Source organism: Bubalus kerabau, chromosome 10, assembly GCF_029407905.1.
Source record: "Bubalus kerabau isolate K-KA32 ecotype Philippines breed swamp buffalo chromosome 10, PCC_UOA_SB_1v2, whole genome shotgun sequence".
NCBI lineage: Eukaryota > Metazoa > Chordata > Mammalia > Artiodactyla > Bovidae > Bubalus > Bubalus kerabau.
This window is the reverse complement of record NC_073633.1, coordinates 17,602,291-17,629,115: the sequence shown is the minus strand read 5'-3', so window position 1 is coordinate 17,629,115 and position 26,825 is coordinate 17,602,291. Positions and strand designations below refer to the sequence as shown.

Sequence of the window (26,825 nt, the reverse complement as noted above, 5' to 3'; positions counted from 1 at the left end):
CTCCTGCCTTCAATCTTTCCCAGCATCAGGGTCTTTTCTAATGAGTCAGTTCTTCGCATCAAGTGGCCAAAGTATTGGAGTTTCAGCTTCAGCATCAGTCTTTCCAATGAATATTCAGGACTGATCTCCTTTAGGATTGACTGGTTTGGTCTCCTTGCAGTCCAAGGGACTCTCAAGAGTCCTCTCCAACACCACAGTTCCAAAGCATCAATTCTTTAGCACTCAGCTTTCTTTATGGTCCAACTCTCACATCCATACATGACTACTGGAAAAACCATAGCTTTGACTAGACAGACCTCTGTTGGCAAAGTAATCTCTCTCCTTTTTAATATGCTGTCTAGGTTTGTCATAGCTTTTATCCCAGGGAGCAAACATCCTTTAATTTCATGGCTGCAGTCACCATCTGCAGTGATTTCAGAGCCTGAGAAAATAAAGTCTGTCACTATTTCCATTGCTTCCCCATGTATTTGCCGTGAAGTGATGGGACCTGATGCCATGATCTTAGTTTTTTGAATGTTGAGTTTTAAGCCAGCTTTTTCACTCTGCTCTTTTACTTTCATCAAGAGGCCTTCTCTTTGCTTTCTGCCATAAGAGTGGTGTCATCTGCATATCTGAGGTTACTGATATTTCTCCCAACAATCTTGATTCCAGCTTGTGTTTCATCCAGCATGGACTTTCACATGATGTACTTCTGCATATATGTTAAATAAGCAGGGTAACATTATACAACCTTGATGTACTCCCTTCCCAATTTGGAACCAGTCTGTTGTTCCATATCCGGTTCTAACTATTGCTTCTTGACCTGCATACAGATTTCTCAGGAGGCAGGTAAGGTGGTCTGGTATTCCCATCTCTTTCAGAATTTTCCACAGTTTTTCATGATCCATACAGTCAAAGGCTTTGGCATAGTCAATAAAGCAGAAGTAGATGTTTTTCTGGAACTCTCTTGCTTTTTCGATTATCCAACAGATACTTGATCTCTGGTTCCTCTGCCTTTTCTAAATCCAGCTTGAACATCTGGAAGTTCTTGGTTCATGTACTGTTGAAGCCTCCCTTGGAGAATTTTGAGAATGAATGACCAAGATTACAAAACAAAATCTACTAAGACAGTACTCCACTGCATATTAAACTTGAGTTATTAGATGTAGAGAAAAACAAGACAGCAAAACCAGCCTTATGAAGCATTCTTTGGACCTTGATCGCTTTGGGTTAAAATTCTGCAGTTTCTGCCTGGCATTCAAAAGAGAAGCATGCTCTTACTGCAGCAGATAAAAAAGGTTTGTCCACCAGGCTCTTCCTCTTCACTTCTCCCCACCCACTTCCTTTTCTTCCAAAGGAGAAAGGCTCTCATTTACTCACTGGTTTGCCACATCCTGCCTCAGAAGCTACTTCCTAGGAGCTGCCTGGGCTATTCTGAGAGGAGTTTTAACTCCTCAGGCCCTCAGGCCCTAAGATATTTATGGCATCCCTGCCCATTATCTATCATTTACAGTCTAGTAACTAGACTCTACTTGATCAGATAATTAATACTTCCAACTTTTCTTCATACTGGTTTGGGACTAAGCACTTTACCTACCACAGAGTCAGGCAGGGGCCATATCTCTTGGCCCTATCTGGGGGCTCCAACTAGCCCAGCTTTGTTTAGTAGTAAAAAAAGAACAAAGAGTAGAAATGATTCAAGCGTAAGTATCAAGAAACTCAATGCACATAACAGTGCATTTGATATCAGAGAAAACCCACTGGAGCCAACCTCCCGTCCCACATGACCTTGGTAAGCTAACACTGACATTCATGCACGCATTTCATGTTTAGAGACTGCCTACTATACGTCGGGCCTGGGCTAAAGATGGGGCATCAAGACTGAAGTCCTGATCTCCAGAAGTTCACAGGGCAGGCGGTGAAACACAACACATGCGTGTGAAGATCACCACATTCCCCCCGCCCCGCCAAGAGGTCTGTCTCCTGAGTAGTTCATGGACAGTTCCACTGGACCTTTTCCAAGGAAGACCATGCAAAGGTTCATGGTCAAGATAATTTCTGACATCAAACTTCCAGGAGAGGTAGGCTCCCAAACACTGGCAACAAACTTGGATGAGAGGTTAAGCAACGAGCCCAATCGACACAGGGGTGCAGGAGTGGAGCCAGGACTGCAAACTCAGCTGTCTGCCTCCACAGATCACTCCTACACCACCAAACAAGAGCACCCACTAGGAGTCAAAGCAGAGTTTGTATCTGTTGGGGGAACTAGTCATGGTGTTGAAAGTGCAGCAGGGCATCATTAGCTCCTTTTTTTCCCTTAATTAAAGAGACTTGAGCTCCTCTTAGTAAAGAAAGAACAGAAAAATAAAGACATATTTTTAATTGAGAAATGAATCAACACTGACCACCTACTACATGTGAAACCTATGCCGCGAACTATCATCTGCTGTTACAGAGGGACTTCCTGCCTCGTACATCACCCAGTGCAGCTCGACGGGCCCCTTCGGCTGGCCAGGCATGTGTGTCGCTCCCAACGGTTCCCACTCAGACAAGGAACAGGCCCACCCCTAACGAGGGGCGACCAGAGACCAGCTGACAACATACTAACTGCTGAGCTCCCAAGCATCCGCAAGTCCCCTAGCAGGAGAATGTAGAACATGGAAGCTTCCACCACAAACAAAAAGCATTATTTCTTTTCACACGCCAGACTTGCACCTACAGTTACATTTCACTAATCTTCAGCAGTCTAAACACCTGACTTGGATTCTGTGTCTGTCTGCCATATTTGAAACATCAAAGTTGGATGACTTCTAGAGCCAAATTAACAATAGTTTTTTCTCTCCCTCCACATATACTTTCCTCTTTTTCTTTTTTCCCAGAAAGTTGAATCCTATTAGCAGCTAACTCTACAGAAATCTGTCAAGACTTCAGTGGCCGTTACCAAAGAAATGTCAAGAACGACTGTGAGGGTTCACAGGAAATGAACTCACTCTGCGCCGGGGGTCTTTAACAATGAGCAACTGGTCATTTTCCCTCATTTTAAACTGAACATATAGACTCTGACCTACTTGTAAGACAGATTGAAGGGCAGGCTTTGGGACAGGCAGAACCCAGCCCCACTCTAAAGAGCAGAGGCCTCCGATCTCGTTTCAGGTCTTCACCAGCTGTACCACACCAAATAAGCTTCCTAGCCTCTCTGGACCTCAGTCTCTTCATGATACATCCAGGAGACTGAACTCTCAAAATCTTTTCCACATCTAATATATAAGGACAGACAGGTGGCTGTGCTTGGAGGAGAAAGAATGAGAGGTGCTGGTGGTGAAAAGGATGATTAATATAACATGACGCTATCGTGGGTCCAGAAATAGCCTGGCTTAGTGCTGCATTCACCTGTTATCAGCCTAGATTTATTAGGGGGGCGGGAGGGCTGGAGGGTGGGAATCACAGCCACCTACAGTGAAATTAAACCCTTTCCCAAATGAATTCTGCTGAAGTGTGATTTATCCAGAATGTTAGAGAACTTAGCAGTATGAAACCATGTTACCGAAATTATATTACTGCACAAACTTAACTCTTCCCCAGTGCGATCTGCAGAGAGGATGCAAAGCTGACAATCCTATGTCTGTGGCCATCTGGCCTATCCCAGTCCCTGGAGAGGCGTGGGGGGGAGTGTGAAAAGCCACAGGTGCCACCAATGTCACATATCCATCAAAGAGCCCAGCATTTGCTGGGGATGAGTGTTCAGCTCAGCACGCAAAAGAGGCTTGCCAATCCATCCGGCCCCAAACACTCCCTACACCTTCCTCTGTGCCAGGCATGCGACTCAGGGAACACCACAGAATGTCACTGCCGGTTTCTTCACCAGGCTTCGTACTGACTAAAAAGGCACTTAGCTGCCTGCGAGATTAACCAGGGCCAGCTTCCTCATCTACCTGGCAGAGGTAACACACTGCACCTGCCTCATGTGGTTGAGTGAAGAAATAAACAGATGTAAAAACAGTAAGCAGCACACAGAGCCTCACAGAACAAATGCTACGATTACCACCGACACTGTGACCCTCCTGCACCAAGATATTATAAACTGAAAACAGCCAATCACAAATTTGAGTCAAAGTCAGACTTCACAAGGATTAGCCAAGTCTCGACCTTGGGAAAGGAGTGTCTTCTGCCCTCTGCTATCTCAAGGCTTGAGTCATTCAACAGAACGGTACCAAACCAGACTCTAGGAAACAGGATGTGCGCTGGAGATAATGATGACTAAGACCCAGTTCCAGACTTCCTTAAGTCCAGTCCAACTGGACAGAGTTACCCAAACAACTGACATGTGATGGGATATGTAGTGCATGCTCTGGACGATGACCACTACCTGGAGTGGGTAGAAGACAAGTCTGTGATGGATTTACAGGAGAGCTGACCTATAAATTGAGCAAGATTAGGATGTTAAGCCTTCCTCAGTGATCAATGCAAAGAAATAGAGGAAAACAATAGAATCGGAAAGACTAGAGATCTCTTCAAGAAAATTAGAGACACCAAGACAACATTTCATGCAAAGATAGGCACAATAAAGGACAGAAATGGTATGGACCTAATAGAAGCAGAAGATATTAAGAAGAGGTGACAAGAATATACAGAACTCTACAAAAAAGATCTTCATGACTCAGATAACCATGATGGTATGATCACTTACCTAGAGCCAGACATCCTGGAGTGCAAAGTCAAATGGGCCTTAGGAAGCATCACTACAAACAAAGCTAGTGGAAATGATGGAATTCCAGTTGAGCTATTTCAAATCCTAAAAGATGATGCTGTGAAAGTGCTGCACTCAACATGCCAGTAAATGTGGAAAACTCAGCAGTGGCCACAGGACTGGAAAAGGCCAGTTTTCATTCCAGTCCCAAAGAAAGGCAGTTCCAAAGAATGTTCAAACTACTGGATAATTGCAACTCATCTCACATGCTAGTAAAGTAATGCTCAAAATTCTCCAAGCCAGGCTTCAATTGTAATGAGCTGAGAACTGCCAGATGTTCAAGCTGGATTTAGAAAAGGCAGAGGAACCAGAGATCAAATTGCCAACATCCGCTGGATCATAGAAAAAACAAGAGAATTCCAGAATAACATCTACTTCTGCTTCACTGACTACACTAAAGTCTTTGTGTGGATCACAACAAACTGTGGAAAATTCTTAAAGAGATGGGAATACCAGACCACCTGACCTGCCTCCTGAGAAATCTGTATGCAGGTCAAGAAGCAATAGTTAGAACTGGACATGGAACAAAAGACTTGTTCCAAATAGGGAAAGGAGTATGTCAAGGCTGTGTATTGTCACCCTGCTTATTTAACTTATATGCAGAGTACACCATGCAAAATGCCGGGCTGGATGAAGCACAAGCTGGAATCAAGATTGTTGGGAGAAATATCAATAGCCTCAGATATGCAGATGACACCATCCTTATGGCAGAAAGCAAAGAGGAACTAAAGAGCCTTTTGATGAAAGTGAAAGAAGAGGGTCAAAAAACTGGCTTAAAACTCAACATTCAAAAAACTAGGATCATGGCATCAGGTCCCATCACTTCATGGCAAATAGATAGGGAAACAATGGAAACAGTGACAGACTTTATTTGCTTGGGCTCCAATATCACTGCAGATGGTGACTGCAGCCATGAATTTAAAAGATCCTCGCTCCTTGGAAGAAAATCTATGACAAACCTAAACAGCATATTAAAAAGCAGAGACATTACTTTGCCAACAAAGGTCCATATAGTCAAAGCTATGTTTTTTTCCCAATAGTCATGTATGGATGTGAGAGTTGGGCCATAAAGAAGGCTGAGGGCTGAAGAATTGATGCTTTCGTTCTGTGATGTTGGAGAGGACTCTTGAGAGTCCCTTGGACTGCAAGATCAAACCAGTCAATCCTAAAGGAAATTAATCCTGAATATTCATTGGAAGGACTGATGCTGAAACTCCAGTCCTTTGGCCACCTGATACAAAGAGCTGATTCATTAGAAAAGACCCTGATGCTGGGAAAGATTGAAGGCAGGAGAAGGGGACAACAGAGGATAAGTAGGTTGGATGACATCACTGCCTTGATGGACATGAGTTTGAGCAGGCTCTGGGAGATGGTGAAGGACAGGGTGGCCTGGAATGCTGCAGTCCATGGGGTTCTCAAAGAGTCGGACACGACCGAGCGACTTAACGGCAACAAGGATTTCAACATGTACTAAAGGTGGAGAAGGCAATCCCAGTAGAAGACATAGTATGAGCAGAGGCCAGGGCCCATTGAGGAAGACCTCTAGAAGAAACATGAAGGAGAAGCTGAACCCAAGATCTACCTGGAACTGACCCTCAACATCTGGTTTGAGCCCCAGGAAGAAAGGGAAGCCATATCTTCCCTGTATGACAGTGACTACCCCTCCCTATTCCTACACACACGCACACACGCTCCCCAGGTAATCCTCTTTAAACTCTTGGAGATGAAAGCTGAGCTTCCCGGGTGGTGCCTGCCAGGCAGACGGCCGCCTCGAGACGCTGGGAGGAGTCTATATTAGGATGTACTGCGGCAGTTGCTTCCCAGGCACCTTGTGCAGCCTCCTATTTCACTGAAAATAATTCTTTTCCTTCCTGCACATCCCCAGATATTGCAAGTATGCCCGGTGTTGTCTCTATTCTAAGTCTGTGTGGATAAAGAACAGCTGAAGAGTCTCATCACTGGAAGTTCTTTGGGAGGTGAGAATTTTCTCTCCTTCTCACCTAATAGAAAATAAGGCACCCTGGGACACGAATCTAGTCCTGGTCCTTCTCATGAGTCCAGTTAATCATAAAAAGCAGTTTACACACACCAAGTATCTATGAATCCTTTCTGCTGGGTAGGGATTACTGTGCCCATTTTACAGATTCAAGGATATGAAAAAACTTGCACAAGATCACAGAAAATAGAGGCGGAGTCAAGATTCAAACTCAAGTGTGCTGGTTCAAAGGCCTCCCCCTGAGCCTGTCTCCAGGCTATGTTCACTCAGAAGTCACACTCGTAATTCAAAGCAGAACCTGCTGTGTGACAAGGTCAACTTCTATTAAGGTTTTCTTCTAGTCCTAGATTCTTTATCTACGCCAAAATTAGGACTGCAACAAAGATCTCCAAGATTCCTTTCAACAATAAAATTTAACCTACTTATGATCTACTTAGAACTTGAAAATGGGCCCAGGGGTGACCTGTAGGGTCATGTGGAGCTCATTACCTAAACCCTGAAAGGTAAGAAGGCATTACCACCAACCGCACCTTGCAGGAAAGCAGTCATAGAATGGTCATGTGGTGAGTTAATAGTTGTAGAAAAGGAATTCAGATCTCACACTGTTGCTCTACACAAGGTACTATTATTCAAAAGTACTGCAGCCTGAAAATTCTGAAGACTTTCAAATCCCTCAGAAAAAGGGGTCGGTCTCTAGATTCAAATGACCTGGGGTGGGGGAGCAGAAACATTTGTTCAAAAATCTGATCAGGAAGCTGGATTCTTCACTGCAGTAACACCAAAGACAAGTACCACTCAGAGGTGAATGTCTTCCTTAGACCATCCTGCTTTGGGGTCTGTTGCCTCCAAAACTCTTATAATCCCATCCCCAACTTTCTAGAAATTAGATCCTACTCTCAACAATCCAGTGAAGACCTCTGGATGCTCTGCGCCCACCCACCCATCCCCTGCTCTCAGACAGAAAGGCCAGATGTCAGAGCCCCCCAAGATTCCATGCTACCGTCTCCACTGCCTTTCAGGTGCTCTCTGCCCCGCCTCTGTGCTCTCAGGGAAGGCACTCTCCCAGACACCTTGCTATCAGTCAAATCAGTTTTCTTTGCTGTTTTTTTGTGTGCTGGGTCTTCTTTGCTGCACGGGCTTTCCTCTAGTTGTGGTGAGCAGGGGCTACTCTTCACTGTCCTTTGTGGGTTTGTCACTGTGGCGGCTCCTCTTGTTGGGGAGCACGGGCTTCAGCAGTTGTGGCACGAAGGCTCCGTCGTCATGGTTCCCAGGCTCTGGAGGCAGGCTCAATACTGTAGTGCACAGGCTTAGCTGTTCCACAGCATGTGGGATCTTCCCAGATCAGGGATCGAACTGGTATCTCCTGCACTGGCAGGCAGATTCTCTACCACTGAGTCACCACAGAAGCTCCTCAAATTTGCTTTTAATCTCTCTGAGCATACTCATTTATGTGATTTTAACATTTCCTTTGGAAAAAGCCCCAAACTTTAATTTCTCTGTTTCTGAAAGACAATTTTCTAAGCCATGAGTCTGTTAGACTGAAATCAAACATCACATTTAGGCTTCCTAAAAATACTACCCCAGTACAATGCCTTCCTTGGTTTTTCCCACAGGTTCATCCCCCAAGCACACACATACATTTTAGACTGTCATTTAAACACTGGAGTATATAATTTTAAACGTCTTTAATAGCATGTACTAAAAGAACATTTCCATGTGATTCTTCACTTTATTTCAAAGCTATGATCCAAACTGAAGCTTTTATTGAATTTAGGACTAAATAGGTATATATATATGGATGGCAAATACTGACAATAAAAGTCAGAAAATTTAAAACACATTCAACTTGGCCGTAACACTGGCATCTTTTCCAATTTTCAGCAAACCTTTTCATCCATCTCTCAGCCCAGTACCTGACACATATTAGGTATGTACTAAATATCAGTTAAATGAATGTTAATATATCTTAATCTTCTAAACACACAAGTTAGAAATCTGTTGTTGTAATTCTGGGCATAATCTATTTGACCCTAACACAAATGCCATGGAATAAACAGCAAATAACAAGCAGCTGCTGGCATTCAAAGTATATATACCTCTGTCATTTGAACTGTTTTGAAGTTGGCCTTATTTGGAAGACAAATGGTTGGCAGCTGCAAGTTCAATTACGAAGTGCCTAGTAGGAAAGCAGAGAAAGAACCAGAAGGAATCAAAGTGCTATTTCATACATTTAGCATGGAATTCCTCTCCAAAAAACATCTTTCATTTCCCTGGGGGAAATTAACCACGAAATGTTCTTTGAACTCATGGAAACTCAGGACTGTACTTTGGGAGGAAGAATCTAGTTTGAAGGCCAGGCAAAGCTGAGAGAGTAGGAGTCACTGCTTTTGCACATCTCTATTCTGCTAATTTTTTTTTAAGGAAGGGGGTGGAACATAGGAAAAGCTACCAGGCAACCAGCCCAAAGGCCTGGAGACACTGAACAAGTTAGTTGCTTTGTCCTTCATTTTCTCCTTTGCAAAAGAAAGGGGCAAAAATAAGTAAGAGTTAAATTGGATAACTGCTAGATACTAACAGATTTTCTGCAACGATGAAAATGTAATCTGTGCTGCCCAGTACAGTAACCACTAGCCACATGTGGCCACTGTGTCCTCCATGTGGCTAGTATAAATTAGGAACCAATTCTTAACTTTTAATTCATTAACATTTAAATAGTTACGTATGGCTAGTGGCTACAGTTCTGGCAAGAGTAGCTGGAAAATGACCTCTAGTATTTTATGTGATCTTTGGAGGGCTATGTGGGAAGAGCTTGAATGTTAGAGCAAGACAGACCTGGGTTCCAAACTTAGCTCCACCATTAACTAGTTAGGCAAACATGCAAATTCCTGAACTTCATTTTCTTTATCTGTATAACAGAATATTATGACCTTTCTTGCAGAATTTTAGTGCAAGTTTAAGATAATGGATGAAACGGATCAGGAAGTTCCTCAATCAGTGGTAGTTATTTTTTCAGTTATGATGTCCTTCAGGGATAAAGTTTTATGTCTTTTGCCTTTATCCTATCTTTTGCCTTTCCTGATCTAGGACCCATACTTGATTACTCCGTACCTGGGCCCTAAAGATGCAGCTCTTGTTTTTCAAGAAAGCCACTTGCTCAGGAATTGTTACGGATCCTCAGCAAGGGGTGAGCCTCCAGTAACCCAAGCCTTCTGTGTCTCCGGAACCGCTGATTTCCGCTTACCCTGTGTCCCCTCCACCTCGCATGCCACCTCACATTTCAGGAATTCACAAAACCCTTCCCCCCGATTGCCTATCAAGCTGAAACTTTGTTCAGTGCAACCAAAACACCTGTTGGTGGTTTTTTGGTACTTTCCTCGCTAACTCTCCCCTTGACTTCCCCTAATAAATATTTTATAACTTCTTTTTTATTTATAAATGCTTCAGGACTGCCTTTTTACAAGCTGCATGTATGGCTAACCTTGCACTAATTTAGTAACCAAAATAAAATAAGGCAAAAAAAAAAAAAAAAGACTATATTTTAGAAGTGTTCCAGTAAAATAATATAAGTGTTGCACTCTCTATCTAAACTAATATAATGTGTTATGAGCCTGGTCCAATGTTCCACTGGTCCTTCTTTTGGTGAATAGAATTTTCTGTGGCTCCAATGTCCAAGTTTTATCAGTGGACACAAATGGATGCCTACGATAAGCAGGATGTATTTTCTACTGTTAATAATTACTGGAATGTTAAAACTACCCTCTTCTTGTTTTTCTAGCATTCCATAGACTCAGAGAGAGAGGGAAAGAGACAGAGGAGCTGAAATACAGGCTAGCGCTTTGGTAGGGTTTCAATCTGGATTTGAGTAAGCCATTAGACAAAAGGTTTATAGTTAGCTTAGAAATCCTGCTAACTTCTGAGGCCTCCCCAACAAGGACATCCTTGAAGGATTATTTACTGAAGGAAGATATGAAATCAAATAGGGCCAATAATTTCAACTCGGAACTCTCAAATGTGGTGAGGGTCTAATCTAATTTAAAAAAACAATAACCTGAAAATTAAAGTTCTAACTCAATAAAGAAACATAATGAACCTGGATCCAGTCAACATGTAAGTACAACAATGCGACTGATTAGTCATGTCTTCTCCTTACAACTCCCCAAATTTCAAGATTTAACCAGAATCTGGAACCTATGCAGATCATTCACTCAACTCAGTTGTTCTACTTTGTCTGAAAAGTAAATGTGCTTAAGAGCATCTGAAATTCTGAACCTTTCTTGGGTAACAGTTTAAACTCAAAATAGGTCAATTCTAGGAAGGCATTCATTTCACAGGGACTTCTGTCTGTGGTTATTCTGAAAACCACTGCTTTAAAAACTGACATTATGAAGCTTAAAAATAGGCCCTCCTACTAAGGATCCTGGACAAAAATAAAATAGCCTTTCCTCCCTCCATTTCCTCATTCCCTTTTTCCTCAAACACCTTAGGTGAGTGGTGATATCGAGAGATATCCTTTTCCAGAGTTTCAGATTATTACCTAAAAAGAGGTTTATAAAAATTTTTAAGAAGACTGGGTAAAATTACCAAAATTCAGTTTTGGGTAAACTTAGAAATTTTTCAGACCAAGTAAGCATACCAAATGAAATTATGTCTGAGTTGGGATAAAATTTCAGGTACCTTCTTTAACTCCAGCTGTGTGAAGTCCCAGCAAGTTCCTTCCCCTCTCTGGGTCTGGTTTCCTTATACTGCAAAAGGAGGCACAGGGCTAGAGGATCTGTAAGGACCCTGCCAGCCCTAACAAGCGCTGCTTCTATAAAGCTGGACAGCTGCTTCCTATTTTCACAACTCTTTGGAAAGAGCAGAAAAGCCCCTAGCCCCGAAGGTTCCTGGGAAGCCTCATTAGTTTCAAATGATCCCCTGGGACACAAGAACTGCTATTGAGAGCAAAGCAAGTTGAGATGGCTATAAAATAGAAATGGTGTTGAGAGGGAAGAATTGAGTTACGTTTTGCAGATGACACTAATAAATCTAGAAATACTGATATTCAATCAAAAGTTACTAGATATAATAAATGAATTTAACAAAGCTTCAGGATATAAACAATTCATACAAATCAAATTACAGTCAAGATGGAATACACAAATTAAAAAATGTTCCATCACAACAGCATCAAAATGTTAGGTATTTGAAATATTAACTCAGGACACAAGAGAATTATTCAAAAGAAACTATAACACCATAACAGAAAAAGAGGGGGAGACATTAATAAATGGAAATATACACCATGACAATTTTTAAAGTTATCTTTAACCCTACCCAATTTAAGAAAAGGAAAAAAGACTCAAAAGTATGTAAGAGCTAAAAAGAAATTTTAGAAATAGATTTTAAAAATACCATAAAGACCACATAAAATAAACCTGAAAATACAAGAGATAAAAATCCTATTTAATAAACTCCATGAAGATATTAGACCTCATTGTGTAGAAAAATTAACATAGACCCATACCTCACCCCAAACACATTAATTCCAGATTGGGACCATATAAGGGAGAGAAAAGGCTAGAAGAAAATGAAGCCACAGACTCCTGCTAGTTATGAAATAATGCTACATGTATGAATACAAAAGAAAAGTAGGTTGTACCATACAAAAGACATGCTTTGGAAAATAAAAAATATACATATTTTTTCCTAAGTAATACAATATAGGGAAACATCACAGTGGGATGATGTAGTAGCCACATAATTTATAAAACTGAAAAAATACGAAGCACACTGATCTATTGCTTCAACAAACCAAAAGACAAGTAATATCTACTGGCTAATAAAAGACACAAACTAACAATAATAAATAAAACAAAGCACATCAAAGCTGTTTAGACGTATCTATTAAAAAATGGTCTGAGAAGAAAAAAGCTTGCATGAAACTTTTCAAAGTGTTCGGTTGGTGTTACGAAGCCTTCCCACCTACCTCTCCAGCTTCATCTCCTGCGACCTGCAGCTATGCAGCCAGCACACTGAACTCGCTGCCGGCTCCTCTACACATCCCAAGCTTTCCCACTTATGTGAAGCTGCTCATCCTGAGCTCTCTTCCTGCCAGGCCCCCTCCCTCCCCCATTCCCATGGAAATCCTAGCCATCCTTCAAGACCCAGCTCAAATGTCATCTCCTCTGTGAAGGCCCTCCTAATCTTCCCCACTGGATGCGCGTTCTTCCTCCTCTCAATGAGCATTGACAGTACTTTCTTTGTACCTCTTTCTCCTGGGGCACTTTTCTTACTCTACCCATCTGTTTCCTCCTCCTTGTGAACTTGCAACCTCTCCATACATGAGATTTTAAGATCCTTGGAGGCAAAAACAATCTTACTCACCTATCTACACCATCCAGCAGAGCAAATTACATTCAAAGTGCATTCATTAAATATTAGTTTAGACTGAAAATAATCCCATTTCAAAAATACAGCCTGGCAAACACAGCAAAGCAGACTGAGAAGGAGCCCTATTAAACTATCAAAAAAAAAAAAAAAAATCACTAAATTTCAAAAAAAAAAAAAGAAAAAAAAAACCCAACTTCCTAAAGCTTGAGGAACTAGTTGAAATATACATTGTAAACTGGTTCTGTCTTTTTATGGAACATATTCAATAATACATAACAAAATGGGCAACATGGTTCACTGCCTCTGATTTGGTGTATGAATTAGTTTAAAAGAACAAAACAAATTAGTTCAAAATACTCATAAGAGTATCAGTAAATAGTAAAACTTTGGAAGCCATCTAAATAATCAACAAGTATCATTTGTGAAGCCAGGTCCTATCAAATTCTACTCTTTAGCCAAAAATAAATGACAAGCATGAGAATTATGTCTGTGAGTAAAAATGGGGTAGGAGAGGAACCCATCAACTGATTACAGTTATCTATATATGTATATAATGGAATAACCAAAAGTTAAACTGGAAAATTTAATGTCTGCAGGTTCTTTCCTTAAAAAGGTACTGATATATTCAATTTTCTTTTAAAGTTGTACTTCAGCAAGCAAATATTCAAAAAAGAGTTGGGTTCAGGGGGAAGAAATCACTCTATTTGATTTTTCTTCAACCCCCATGCAACATCTTCTTATCTGACTCCCTTGCTGACATCAAAGCAGGATACCCCTGGGAGCTTCACCAAGAAATCAGAGGCAGAATCAGCATTTTTAGCAGTAGGCCCTGCACCAAGATTCAGAAAACACCTGCTCTTTTAAAAACAAAAAATGCAATTCATTCTGGAAGGCTGTTAATTTAGCAAACAGGTATGTGAGCCTTCAAACAGCTCTCGTGGGTTTTCAGACAAAAGAGACAGGACACAGGATACGAAGTAAAAACATAATCAAGTGGCAGAAAGAGACTAGGATGATTTTTTCAAAACTGGCAGCTTCTACAAGGGACTAAGAGAAACAAAACTGAGACTCTAAGCTTTCTTCTCAAGCTCACTTCATCTTCTTCCCAGTCTGTGGGTTCTCCAGGTTTTCTCAATATGTTGGAAAGATTCTCCATTGCTGGACCTGTGCTTCCTATGGATGTGGTAAAAACAATTACCAATTCATACCAAAGGAAGCTTGCAAGGAAGAGTTTTTTGTTGTTGTTGGTTAGTTTGTTTAAACGTTATTTTGGTTTTGTAAAATTTACCAATAATGATTTACTATACTAAGCGAATGGAGTGATGTAGACCCAGGGGTCCAAAAAGGCATGGTCCCAAGTAATCAAATTAATGGAGGAAAAAAAGACACAAGGAACATTTAGTGAAAAACAAAGCATATGATTTCAAAATGATACAGAATTTAATGTGATGTTTATTATACAATATAGGCCAGATGATACAATGGTAAGGAATTCGTCTGCAATGCAGCAGATACCGGAGATTCGGGTTTGATCCCTGGGTCAGGGAAGACCCCCGGGAGGAGGAAATAGCAACCCACTTCACTATTCTTGCCTGGAAAAAACCCCATGGACAGAGAAGCCTGGCAGGCTACAATCCATGAGGCCTAAGAGATTAGGACATGACTGAGCGACGAAGCGCACACACAAACACATAGGCCAGAGTACAAAGGCGGAGAGAGAAAACGTGAGTTAATGTTAAAAAGGACGTAAGATTTAGGATGAATTTTAATCTCTGGGTACTTTTTTAAAATTTATTATTAATTTTTTCAAACATAAGAAATATGGAAAGAAGGGAAAATTTTTTTCAAACATAAGAAATATGGAAAGAAGGGAAGAGTCAAACTCATAACACCAACCAACTAAACAACTGTGAACAATTTTGCCCCATTTGCTTTATCTACTATGTGAGTGTAATTTTCTTTTCCTGAACCATTTCAAAGTTTCACTCATCAACTATGAACAACAGTCTCCTACATAATCATACCATTATTACATGTAAAAAATTAACCATAATTCTCTATTTAAATTTCTCTAGTTGTTCCAAGAAATCATTTTTACAGCTATTACATTTTTTGATTCAGTACCCAACCAAGGTTCATGCATTTCATCTGACTGGCATGTCTCCTTAGTCTCTTATTCTCAAACAGCACCCTCCCTTACTTTTCCCGTGTGACATTGACTAAAGGGACGTGGCCGGTTGTCTTAAAGAATATTCCACATCCTGAATTTGTCTGTTTCCTCCTGGTGTCATTTCACTTGCTTCTCTGTCCCTGTATTTGCCATAAACAGGAAGTCAGATCTCAAGGCTGGATTAGATGCAGGTTTGAGTAAGACTTCGAAGAACAGGCAACATATAAAATGTATAAATTAACATGATGTATCAACATTTGCAATTTGGTATTAAGAAAAAAAAGGTAACAGTCAACTGAGAAGGAAGAAACCAAAGCCAGCACCGCTAATTACACTTCCCATGTAGACAGCTTCCAACAATCGTAAAATACTTTTATAACCTTATTTTGGATGATGCTCACCTGCCCTCCTTCCCTCACAGGCTTGTTATATTATCATCCTTACTTTACTAATGAGGGAAACTAAGACTCAGTGAAGTTAAATAACATACAAAAAAAATTTTTTTAATAAATAAACGACATGCCAAAGATCAGCAATATAGAAGTAGCATAACTAAGTCTCAAACTCGGGTCCTAGAATAGCATGGAGTTACTCAGAAAAGGCTACATGGGAGATGAACTCTATTCTAGGTCTTGAAAGATGGGAGCATTCTTTCATTCCAGGCCCTGGACTAGATGTGGGGGAAATATCAGTACACAAGATAGTCATGGTTTCTTTGCTCATAGTGATAGGTCCTCCCCTCACCTAAAGTGTGGTGGCAAATACAAGACAAAAATAAAATCACACAGGAAAGTGGAGGAGGGCATTCCAGACAAAGGAAACCATGTGAGCAAGACCAGACAGAGGTAAAAAGCAGGGGCGATGGGAGGACAATAAAGGGATCAGCCAGAGAAAAATCAAACTAGAGATGGGAAGCTCTACTGAAGTATTCTCTCCCTGTTTTCAAAAGATGCATAAATAAGTGAAAGTAGAATGCTGTACGTGCTTACGTTCAAACAAGGACCTTACACATCTCCCTGCCCCAGACTAAGTCATCTTTATGAACCTTTTGCTCTTTCTATATCTGGTGCAACAGCAGAGACATTCTTCCCAAGGACACAAGGTTCAGCTGCCCCTACTTTTTACCTGAAGCTGTTCTCAAAAGACTGCACCAGTATTAGTTATTGCTGCAACAAACCAGTAGAAGCACCTAAATTCAGAACTACAAAGTCAGTTAAAACCACTTCAAAAGCTTCTAGTTATCATAATGCACATCCCAGGTAAGGTTGTAAGTGAAAGACGCTCAGTTGTGTCCAACTCTTTGCGACCCCATGGACTGTATAGTCCATGGAATTCTCCAGGCCAGAATACCGGAGAGGGCACCCTTTCCCTTCTCCAGGGGATCTTCCCAACTCACAGATCAAATCCAGGCCTCCCGCACTGAAGGCCGATTCTTTACCAGCTGAGCCACATACTGGAGCCCATACTGGAGTGGGTAGCCATTCCCTTCTCCATGGGATCTTCCCAACCCAGGGATCGAACCCAGATCTCCTGCATTGCAGGTGGATTCTTTACCAGCTGAGCCACAAGGGAAGCCCAAGAATACTGGAGTAGGTAACCTATCCCTTCTCCCCAGATCTTCCTGACCCAGGAATCCAACCAGGATCTCCTGCATTGCAGGCGGATTCTTTACCAACTAAGCCATCAGGGAAGCGCCTAAGGCTGTAAGAGATCCCCCAAAAGCACAACAACCTGTTTCAACCTCTCTGCCCCCTTCCTTAAGGGCTTTCACACTAACAGATGTGAAAAAACCTGCAGAAAGTGCTGATGCAAATCAAAAAGCTGTGGATGCCACCTAGGCCAAGCAATGCGCCTTGTTTATTCAGCACCTTGTGGCCTTCAAAGCATTTGCGTATGTGTTATCTTGTTTAATCTTCACGATACTCCTTCAAGGTAGGAACGGTTCAATCATTTAGTCAACAGATATCTACTGAGTATCTGCTATGGGCCAGACACTGATCTACTCACTGAGCAAGGAACAAACCAACCCCCCGCCTTCAGGAAGCATACATTTTAGGGCAGGGGGAGGTGGAGATAAATATTTATAGACAACGCAACACTAATTACTGGTAAGTGCTGCAAAGAAAAATAGGGCAAATAAGGGAGTCAAGCATGACAGGGAGTGCTACAAATAGAGTGATCAAAGAAGGCCTGTGTGAAGAAATATTTGAGCAGAGTTCCAAAGGAAGTGAGGGAGCAAGTCATGTGGGTATTTGGCAGAAGAGAATTCCAGGCAGAGAGAACAGCAAAAGTTCTGAGGCTGGAATGCACCCAACCAACTGTGGAACAGCAAAGGGAATGGCATGGCTGGAGCCAAGAGTGAAGGGGACGACGGGGAAAACTAAGAACCTGATCAGGCAGGGCCTTGTCGGCCACTAAGACAAAGATTTTATAAACCACTCTCATCCTCACTCTGCAGATAAGGAAACTAAAAGTCAGAAAGTACAAAAGACTTGCCTAAGGTAAAAGAAAAAGTGAGGTCTTGGGGAGCACCCTGCATTGCAACTTCGAACTCTACTCAGCGCTCCAGCTTCTCCTTGGGAGGGTTAAAAGTGCTCTTTAAAACACAAAGAAAGAATAGACTCTATATGATTTCAATTCCCCTAGACCATGAAATTTTTGCACCTTGTTTTATGTCCCTGGATATGTTTCAATGTCTCCTAGTTTACAGTCTATGGGAACTTGAATAGATTTAGTATCCTACTGTTACATGAACTTTATGAATTTTAATTAGGCTGAATTGGTTCATGGTGCCTTCCAGATCCACTATATCCTTCTACTTTTCTGTATATTCATTCTATTAATTTTTGAGAGTTTGATATTGAAACTCCCAACTAAAAATCTTAATTTATCTACTTAAAAAAACAACTGTAATATATAGTGGAACTATATATAACTTGTTCTGTATTTTCCAAGTCTCCAGTGTGTTTTCATACTTTCACAATTTCAAAAATAAAAAGGAAACAGAAAAAAAAATAAAGCACAGAGAAAGATTAAGCGAGTGCCTTATCATGGAAGGAGAGGCAAAGTACCCTCAAACTCAGCGATCCCATTTCTGAGTACATTCCACAGGGAACTCTTCTAAAGAAGAGTCCAAAAGGAGGTGCAGATTTAAGGACAGTGATGGCTTCACTGTTTGAAGCAGCAAGGGGTTAGAAACAACAAAACTGTCTTCTTATTCTAGGGGAATGATAAGTAAAATGTGGTACATGCACATGACAGACTGCTCTGCAACCAAGAGAAACAATTAACTAGATACATGTATAACACTATGAACAGAGCTCAGAAATACGGTACTTGTTTGAAAAAGAAAAAACCTGAAATAAAAGTTAAGGGTGGTCATTGCTTCTGTTCAAATATTGCTGCTTCTTTTCCTTCCAAGAAGGCCCCTGTCCCCTTTGAAGGTCACCATGGCCATGTGATTTGCTTTACAAAAACGGGAGCAAAAGTGACACTTCTGGGCAGAAACTTTAAAAGCCAGCAAGTGGTTCTCAAGATTCCCTTCTCATTAAGCGTATTTCAGACATGGTGCCTCTGTCAGCCTGAGGCCCTGATTGGAATCCAATCAAAAGAGTCTCCCATTAACCTGAAAGCATGTTTAACTACTGAGATTTTCTAGTCTATCCCAACTGATGCAGATTTATAGCACAATAGGATTTTCAATAAAAAATGAAAATATTTAAAGTGTACAACATGATGATTCACTATATACACATAGTGAAATGATTATTTCAGTCACGCTAATTAACATACACATCTCCTCACACATTTACCATGTGGGGTGTGTGTGTGACAAGAGCACCTGAAATCTACTCTCCCAGCAAATGTCCAGTATTCAACACAGTATTATTAACTATAGTCATCATGCTAAGCATTAGATCTCTAGAGTATTCACCCTATTAACTACAACTTTGTATCCTTTGACAAATATCCTCCCATTTTCCCCACCTCCCCACCCCGGGTAACCACCTATCTACTCTATGCTTTCATGTATTCCTTTTTTTTAGATTCCATATAAAATCTGAGATCATGCAGTATTTTTCTTTCTGTGTCTAGCTTATCTCATTTAGCATTCTGTCCTCCAGGTCCATCCATGGTGTTGCAAATGGCAGGATGTCCTTCTCTTTCAAGGTGGAATAATAGCACAACAGTATACAGCACCCTAAGCACACAAAACAACACTATCTCCCTCCCAAAAGTACACATATACCCAACGAATAGGTAGAATTATAGGACCATATATTAAATATCCAGAGTGGGTGAGATGGTGTCTTGGGGAGAGAAGAAAGTGGGGAGGAGGGAAGGAAAATAAAGGGAGAAATAACCAAAAAAAAAGAAAAGCTATTAAAAGACTTGATAAACAGACTATGCAAATATTAGAAATTTCCCTAATTTTCTCCACAAACATTTGTGCACTGATTACTTTCCAGGTACTATCCCAGGCACTACTTATTGAACAGCAAATCAAAAAAGGGCGGTCCAATCTTACAGGTTATAAGGTGTACAGAAGACAGAAATATTTAAAATACCCCAGTAAAAGATTTTGGACAGTGAATGAGTGCCATTAGAAAAGTCAGGTGACATGAGAAAGAGGGACCCACTTTAGATTAGGTGGTCTGTGAACATCTCTGAGGAAATGACATTTACTCAGAGAGGTGAAGACTGCTTCCTTCTCAGCTTGGGAAGAGAAAGGGAGGATTAATGTCAGGCAAACGGAACAGCATGTGCGAGGGCCTGGAGGGAGTATGGACCATCCCATGGAGGAAGTGAAAGACCAGCGTAATGGAAGAAAGGAGCAGCAGGAAATGTGGTTAAAGAGATGGGGCGGGGAAGAGGGGATACAGCAGATTCACAGCCCAATATAAAGAATTTCAATTTTATTTTATTCTAACTGCAATGAAACTATGAAAACTTTTTTGGGGGGTGGGGGGCTGTGCTGAGTTGTGAAGTTTGTGGGATCTTAGTTCCCTGATGAGGGATTGAACCCAGGCCCTCAGCAGTGGAAACAGGAAGTCCTAATCGCTGGACCACTAGGGAATTCCCAGAGAAAACATTTTAAACAGGGAAATGACATGATCTTGTTTCCAACTTATTTCACTCTAACATTTAGCACCCTTGCAATATACTCATATATTTTTGCAAACTTGCAAAAGAAATATTTTTGCAGTCTTTTTCTTCAAGGACCCCCAGAAAGCTGCATAGAATCCAGGTCCCATGTAACATAACTTTGTCTGAATGGGGTAAGTGCTCCATTAGAGAGCAGTCCCAAGTGCCAGGGAGTCACAGACAAACAACCTTGCCAATTTAGTACCAAGAGTTCTTTAATGTCCATGGACTTTTTTCTTTTTACACTTTATGAAAATGTGCCAAATCATGGCCTGATCTACTGAGAGAAACATGAGTACATCAGCTTTGCTTGAAAAACGGGAAAGATGTATTAACAGATGTGTACAGCTTTCCGCCATGAGAGGCAGGGGGCAGGGGAACAGTCCCCGTTTGTCTCAGGCAGCCTACACAGAGGTGCCTCCTACGGTAACACAGCCATGAGTCATGGAGGCAGATGCACATGGCACAGAAAACTGAGTAAGGGGGTTGGTTATCCAGAAGCTACGGCGCCTCATCTACCACCACGGCTGCAAATTACCTTCAGGCTTCCCTCAGCATTCTCTACCCAGTAACAAAGGTACCAGCAGCCAACACTGACCGAAGAGCTACTACTATTAGCTCATTTAATCTTCACAACTCTAAACAGATCTATCATTAGACCCATTTTCACAAACAAAAAACTAAACCTAAGCCCTAGAGAGACCTGACCCAGATCACAAAACCACAAACTTAGCCTGACTCCAGAGTCCAACCTTTTACTGTTTAGAATCTCCCAGTCCCACCAAATATATCTGCCACCAACTTCAGCATAGTTTTTTTCCTTTTTTTCTTCCCTCTCCCCTTTGTAAGAACACAGTCACAATGGTAAGAACTTTGTAAGTTCTTTGTGAGTTCTTACAGTCACTTTGTAAGAACACTGGGTCACAACAACAGAATGACTACAGGTACTTCCACTCACTGCTGCTGCTGCGGCTTAGTCGCTTCAGTTGTGTCCGACTCTTTGAGACCCTATGGACTATACCCACCAGGCTCCTCTGTCCATGGGATTCCCAGGCAAGAGTACTGGAGTGAGCTGCCTTGCCCTCCTCCAGAGGATCTTCCCGACCCAAGGGATCAAACCTACATCTCTTTTGTCTCCTGCATTAGCAGGTGGGTTCTTTACCATTAGTGCCACTTGGGAAACCCCACTTCCACTCATGACCTTCCTCCAAAACGAGTGGGAGCACGATGGTCAGGACACAACATTCAGTTAGAATCCACTGTGGTCAAAATTTGTCCTGCCCTGCCCTGCTCTGGTGGTGGTGGTGGAGGTGGGGGTGATTTCAGACTATTTTTAGGGGATAAAATTCTGTACACTAAACGTGCATCAATGTTTGCAAAGTTATCCACTAACCTGGGCAAGTTAATATCAAGCAAAACAGATACTTCAGTATTGAAAGGAGTTTGTCTGAGGAATGTGGTTGAGCTCACATCACAGGCCTGTTCACCACTGGCCTTGTGATCATTATAGGAGTGGACAGAGCCACCAAGCCAACAAGTCTCCAGGCTATTAACATCGAGAGAGACACAAAGAGGTTACAGAAATCACCAAAGGGCAGAAGGTCGAGGCCTAATCTGTTCTTTTCATCAGCTGGTTTCCTAAAGTTTCCAGGGGTGCAGGTAAGAGATTAAGAACTCTTAATCTTTTCTGTTTATTTCTCCAGCTCGCCAGATCTTTCTACTTCACACAGTCCTGTCCCTTACCTAGGATACAAAAGAGTTGGCAACTCAGAAACATCCATCAAACAGACTCATCACTGTTTAAAGAAGTAAACTGCTGGTTTGTGATGAACACTGGAAGTTGCAGAGATGGAACACCTTGTGTGTGATTTCCAAGAACATGGTGTGATGTCTCAGGTCCAAAATTGGGCTCATGGCCAATTAAAGCAGCCCAGGAGAGACACCTATGAGAAGAGATCTGGTGAATGAATGAAAAGTCAGATGAAGAAAGGAAAAGCAGCTCCCTTCAAAACAAGAGTCTCCAGGAAGAAGGCCAAGGAATGGGAGCCCCCAAAGTCGACAAGTAAAAAGCCTCGGGGGTGTTGGTGTACAGACGTCCTCGCTGGCCAGGCAGTAGCTGCGACTAGCCACTCCCAGCCCACAGGTGTCAAGCACGAAGGTGAGGACTGCTCGCCGGTCCCAACTCCACATTCTACACCCTGAGTTGATCTCAAGACGCAGATGCGATCTTAATTTTTCCAAAACATCGGCTCCCTTCTCCCCGTTACACACCAGAATCCCAGAGAATCTAGGAGAAAGAGCTGGGGACAGGCGGGCGATAAACCAGTTTTTATTTTTTAGGGAGAGGGAAAATGACCAAAGGTCAGGGATGACTGGAAGGGTCGGTAAAGGGGTGGGGATGGGGCATCGCTACTCGTTGGGTGCACGGACTGGTCTGAGTCAGGAGCACAATCAGTGCTTAGTCACTGATACCTCGGCGGCCGGGAGTTCCTCGCGCCCGGCGGCCCGAGACGTACGTGATGACCCGAGCAGAGCCCCGCGCGAGGCGCACACCCGACTCGGCTTCTGCACCCCGGCCCGGGCCTCCCCAGCCCACCCCCCACCCCAAGACTTACTCCGCCGAGCTGGTCCCGTTAACCGCGGAGCCGTCCGGGGCCGGGTTCAGCTGGATGGGCGTCGGCTTCTTCTTGGGCATTTTGGACCCAGGAAAGGCGCTCCCAACTCTGAGGGCGGCCCCTCTAGCTTCCTCCCTCTGAGCTGCCCCGCGCCGGCCTCGCGGGGCCAAGTCTGGGCCGCAAGCCCGAAGGCTGCCTTCGGGGGGCGCGCCCTGCGCGGTCCCGTCAAGGCCAAAGGGCCAGTGGCGGTCTGGGGGAACCCCCGGCCCACTTGCTCAGTGCACAGGGAACCGAAGGGCTTCCCCGCAGGCGCAGCTCGGCAGCCCGGGATTCCCTCCCGCTCTCCCTCAGTCAACCGGTCCCGGGCGCGCGCACCACAACGCTGATCCAGCCACAGCCCGGGAAAGTGCGCCGCCGCCACTGCCGCGTTCCAAGCGGCTCAGCGCAGCAGTCCCAGAGACGGACTGGAGGGCGGGGGAGAGTTGGGGGAGGGCTGAGGACAGGGGAAGCCTCGCCCCCCCAATTCCAGGAGGCTGCGTTTTCCACACGCCCACCTGGCTCCGCCCCAATTGCCTCTCTGACAGCCAATGAGAGCACGCCTCGGCGGCAGATGACGCGGAAATACGTCACGGGGCGCGGCGCGCGGCCCTGGGGGCGGGGTCCGGCCCTGGCTCCACAGCGCCCTCTGCCGCCTAGAGACTCCCAGGTGGACCTACCGGGAAAGGTTGTGCATCCTGGCTCCCATAGCTAGACGAGGTGAGCTTGATCCGATAGGTCGCCTCGCGGTCTCCTTCTCTACGGTGCCTGTAGCCCCAGGGCCGAGTCACATTGATGGAGCTAAAGTAATAAAATGAATAAAGAAAAAGACCCCTTCCTGTTTCTAGAGGCAGCGTTGGGGAATAGACAACTTGTCAAGAGACTCCTTGTGTGTAGCAAATTGGCAAGTAGAAAGTTACATGTAAAGTGGTAATACACACTATTAGTCTGCTGACAAGGGTACAGGGAAATGAGTATTCAGTCCGGATGAGACTTTAAATTGGGGCATTTCTGAGAGCAGATTGGGAATATATCTTAAAAACCTTTTGAAAAAAGTCCTTTCAACAGATAATTCCGGTTCTATAAAACTTGAAGAAAAAAGATGTGAATAAAGAGCTTAATGAAATGAAGATGACTTGTATGATTCAAAATACACATTCAGTTCACCTCTTCCTCTTTCCCTTTCTATTCAGTCCTAAAGGCATTAGGTGTGCAAAACCAGGTAAGCATCTACACCCCGTGGTCCAGAGCAGCCTGTCAGCCACCTAGCCATTTGCAATATGTAGAGGGTAAAGTTTGCTTTTCACTTTTTAGCCATTTATGCTGTTCGAATTTTTTATTATGTATATAATTTATTCAATGTAAAACATTTTATAAATTGTTTAAAGATTAAAATGAGAATGTAAAATTGTGAAGATATTTTGGAAAACAGTCTGCCAGTTCCTCAGTTAAATATAGTTACCATGCTGCTGCTGCTGAGTCACTTCAGTCGTGTCCGACTCTGTGCGGCCCCATAGACGGCAGCCCACCAGGCTCCCGTGTCCCTGGGATTCTCCAGGCAAGAACACTGGAGTGGGTTGCCATTTCCTCCTCCAATGCATGAAAGTGAAAAGTGAAAGTGAAGTCGCTCAGTCGTGTCCGACCTTCAGCCACCCCATGGACTGCAGCCTACCAGGCTCCTCCATCCATGGGATTTTCCAGGCAAGAGTACTGGAGTGGGGTGCCATTGCCTTCTCCGATATGACCCAGCAATTCCACACCTATGTGCTCAAGAGAAGTGAAAATATAATATCCATATGAAACTTGTACACAAATTTTTATGCAAATGTGTGGCAGTATTATTCATAATAGTCAAAAAATGGAGACAACCCAAATGTCCATCAACAGATAAATAAAATGCGGCACATCCATGCAATGGAATATAATTTGACCATAAAAAGGAATGAAGTGCTGATCTGTGCTATTGCATTCATGAACTTTGGAAACATCATGCTAAGTGAAAGAAGCCAACTACAAGAACCCACACATTTTGTAATTTCATTTACGTGAAATGTCCAGAATAAGCAACTTTATAGAGATAGAAAGTAGATTAATGATTGTTTAGGATTTGGTGGGAAAGCTGAGCAAGAAACAGTAGAATGACTGCTAAAGGGTAAAAGGTCTCCAAAAACTAAGATCTTGGCGTCCAGTCCCATCACTTCATGACAAATAGATGAGCAAAAAGTAGAAACAGTGACAGCTTTTATTTTAGCCTACAAAAGTGGATGGGGACTGTAGCCATAAAATTAAAGGATACTAGCTCCTTGGAAGAAAAGCTATGACAAACCTGGATAGCATATTAAAAAGCAGAGACATCATTTTGTCAATAAAGGTTCATATAGTCAAAGCTTTGGTTTTTCCAGTAGTCAGGTACAGATGTGAGATTCAGACCGTAAGGAAGGCTGAATTCCAAAGACTTGATGCTTTTGAACTGTGGTGTTGGAGAAGACTCTTGAGAGTCCCTTCGACTGCAAGGAGATCAAACCAGTCAGTCCTAAAGGAAATCAGTCCTGAATATTCATCAGAAGGACTGATGCTGGAGCTTCAATACTTTGGTCACCTGATACAAAGAGCCAACTCATTGGAAAACATCCTGATGTTGGGAAAGATTGAGGGCAGGAGGAGAAGGGGGCAGCAGAGGATGAGATGGTTAGATAACATCATTGACTCAATGGACTTGAATTTGAGCAAGCTCTGGGAGATAGTGAAGGACAGAAGAACCTGGCATGCTGCATTCCATGGGGTCACAAAGAGTCAGACGACTTTGCGACTGAACAACACCAACACCATGCAATGATATGAATGAATCTCATTAACATCTTGTTGGGTAAAAGAAACTAGACATGAGAAATATATATGTATTTATGTATATACCATATATATATATTATACATATATTTACTCAAAACTAACAAATCTAGTCTGTGGAGGCAGAAGCTGGGATAGAGGTATCCTTGAGGAGGAGAGGAATCAAAAGGTGAGTTGAAGGAGGCTTCTAAGGTGCTAGTAATGTTTGCTTTCTTGCTCTGGGTAGAGATCACAGGAAAGTGTGTTCCATGTATGATTTTTATTATCTTTCAATAAAACAATGTGTGTTCTGGACCTATGTTACCCCTCAATAAAACAATTACTAGAGGGAAAAAAAGAAATTTACCCAACACCACTAATTATCAAGGAAATAGAAATCAAAACCACAATGAGGTATCACCTAATACCTGTTAGAATGGCTATCATAAAAAAAAAAAAAACAGATAAGTATTGGCGGGGTATGGAGAAAAAGGAACCCTTGGGCTTTTTGGTGGGAATGCAAATTGATACATCAAAAACCCCCATAAAATTAGTGGAGTTTCTAAAAAGAAATGAAATTAAAACTAGATCTACCAAATGATCCAACAATTCCACTCTTGGGTATGTATCCAAAGGAATTGAGATCAGGATCTCATAGAGATCTCTGCACTCCATGTTCAACACAGCCTTATTCACAGTAGTCAAGATACGGAAACAGCCTAAGTGTCCATCAACTGATGAACAGAGGAAGAAGACCTGGAATGGAATATTACTCAGCCATGAGATACAAGGAAATCCCGCCATTTGCAGTGATATGGATGGACCTTACTCTAAATGAGATAAGTCAGACAGAGAAAAACAAATACTGTATGATCTAACTTGTATGTGAAATCTATAAAAGCCAAACTCAGGGAAACAGTAGAGTAGAGGTTACAAGAAACT

The 26,825-nt window shown here is 42.5% G+C and overlaps 1 protein-coding gene across 2 annotated transcripts in view; it reads right to left on the bottom strand.

Moving 5' to 3' along the window:
• MAP2K1 (mitogen-activated protein kinase kinase 1) overlaps positions 1 to 23,522 on the bottom strand; it is a 73,526-nt gene extending 50,004 nt beyond the window's left edge. The window contains exon 1 of one of the 2 annotated variants that reach the window (XM_055536767.1): positions 23,022 to 23,522. In XM_055536767.1, coding sequence (XP_055392742.1) covers positions 23,022 to 23,101 — 80 coding nt within the window. In that variant the 5' untranslated portion in view covers positions 23,102 to 23,522. Of the gene's footprint in view, positions 1 to 12,687; positions 12,822 to 23,021 lie in introns of those variants that run through there. The other variant, XM_055536768.1, reaches the window with a different exon arrangement.
• Between the last annotated feature and the right edge of the window lie 3,303 nt (positions 23,523 to 26,825).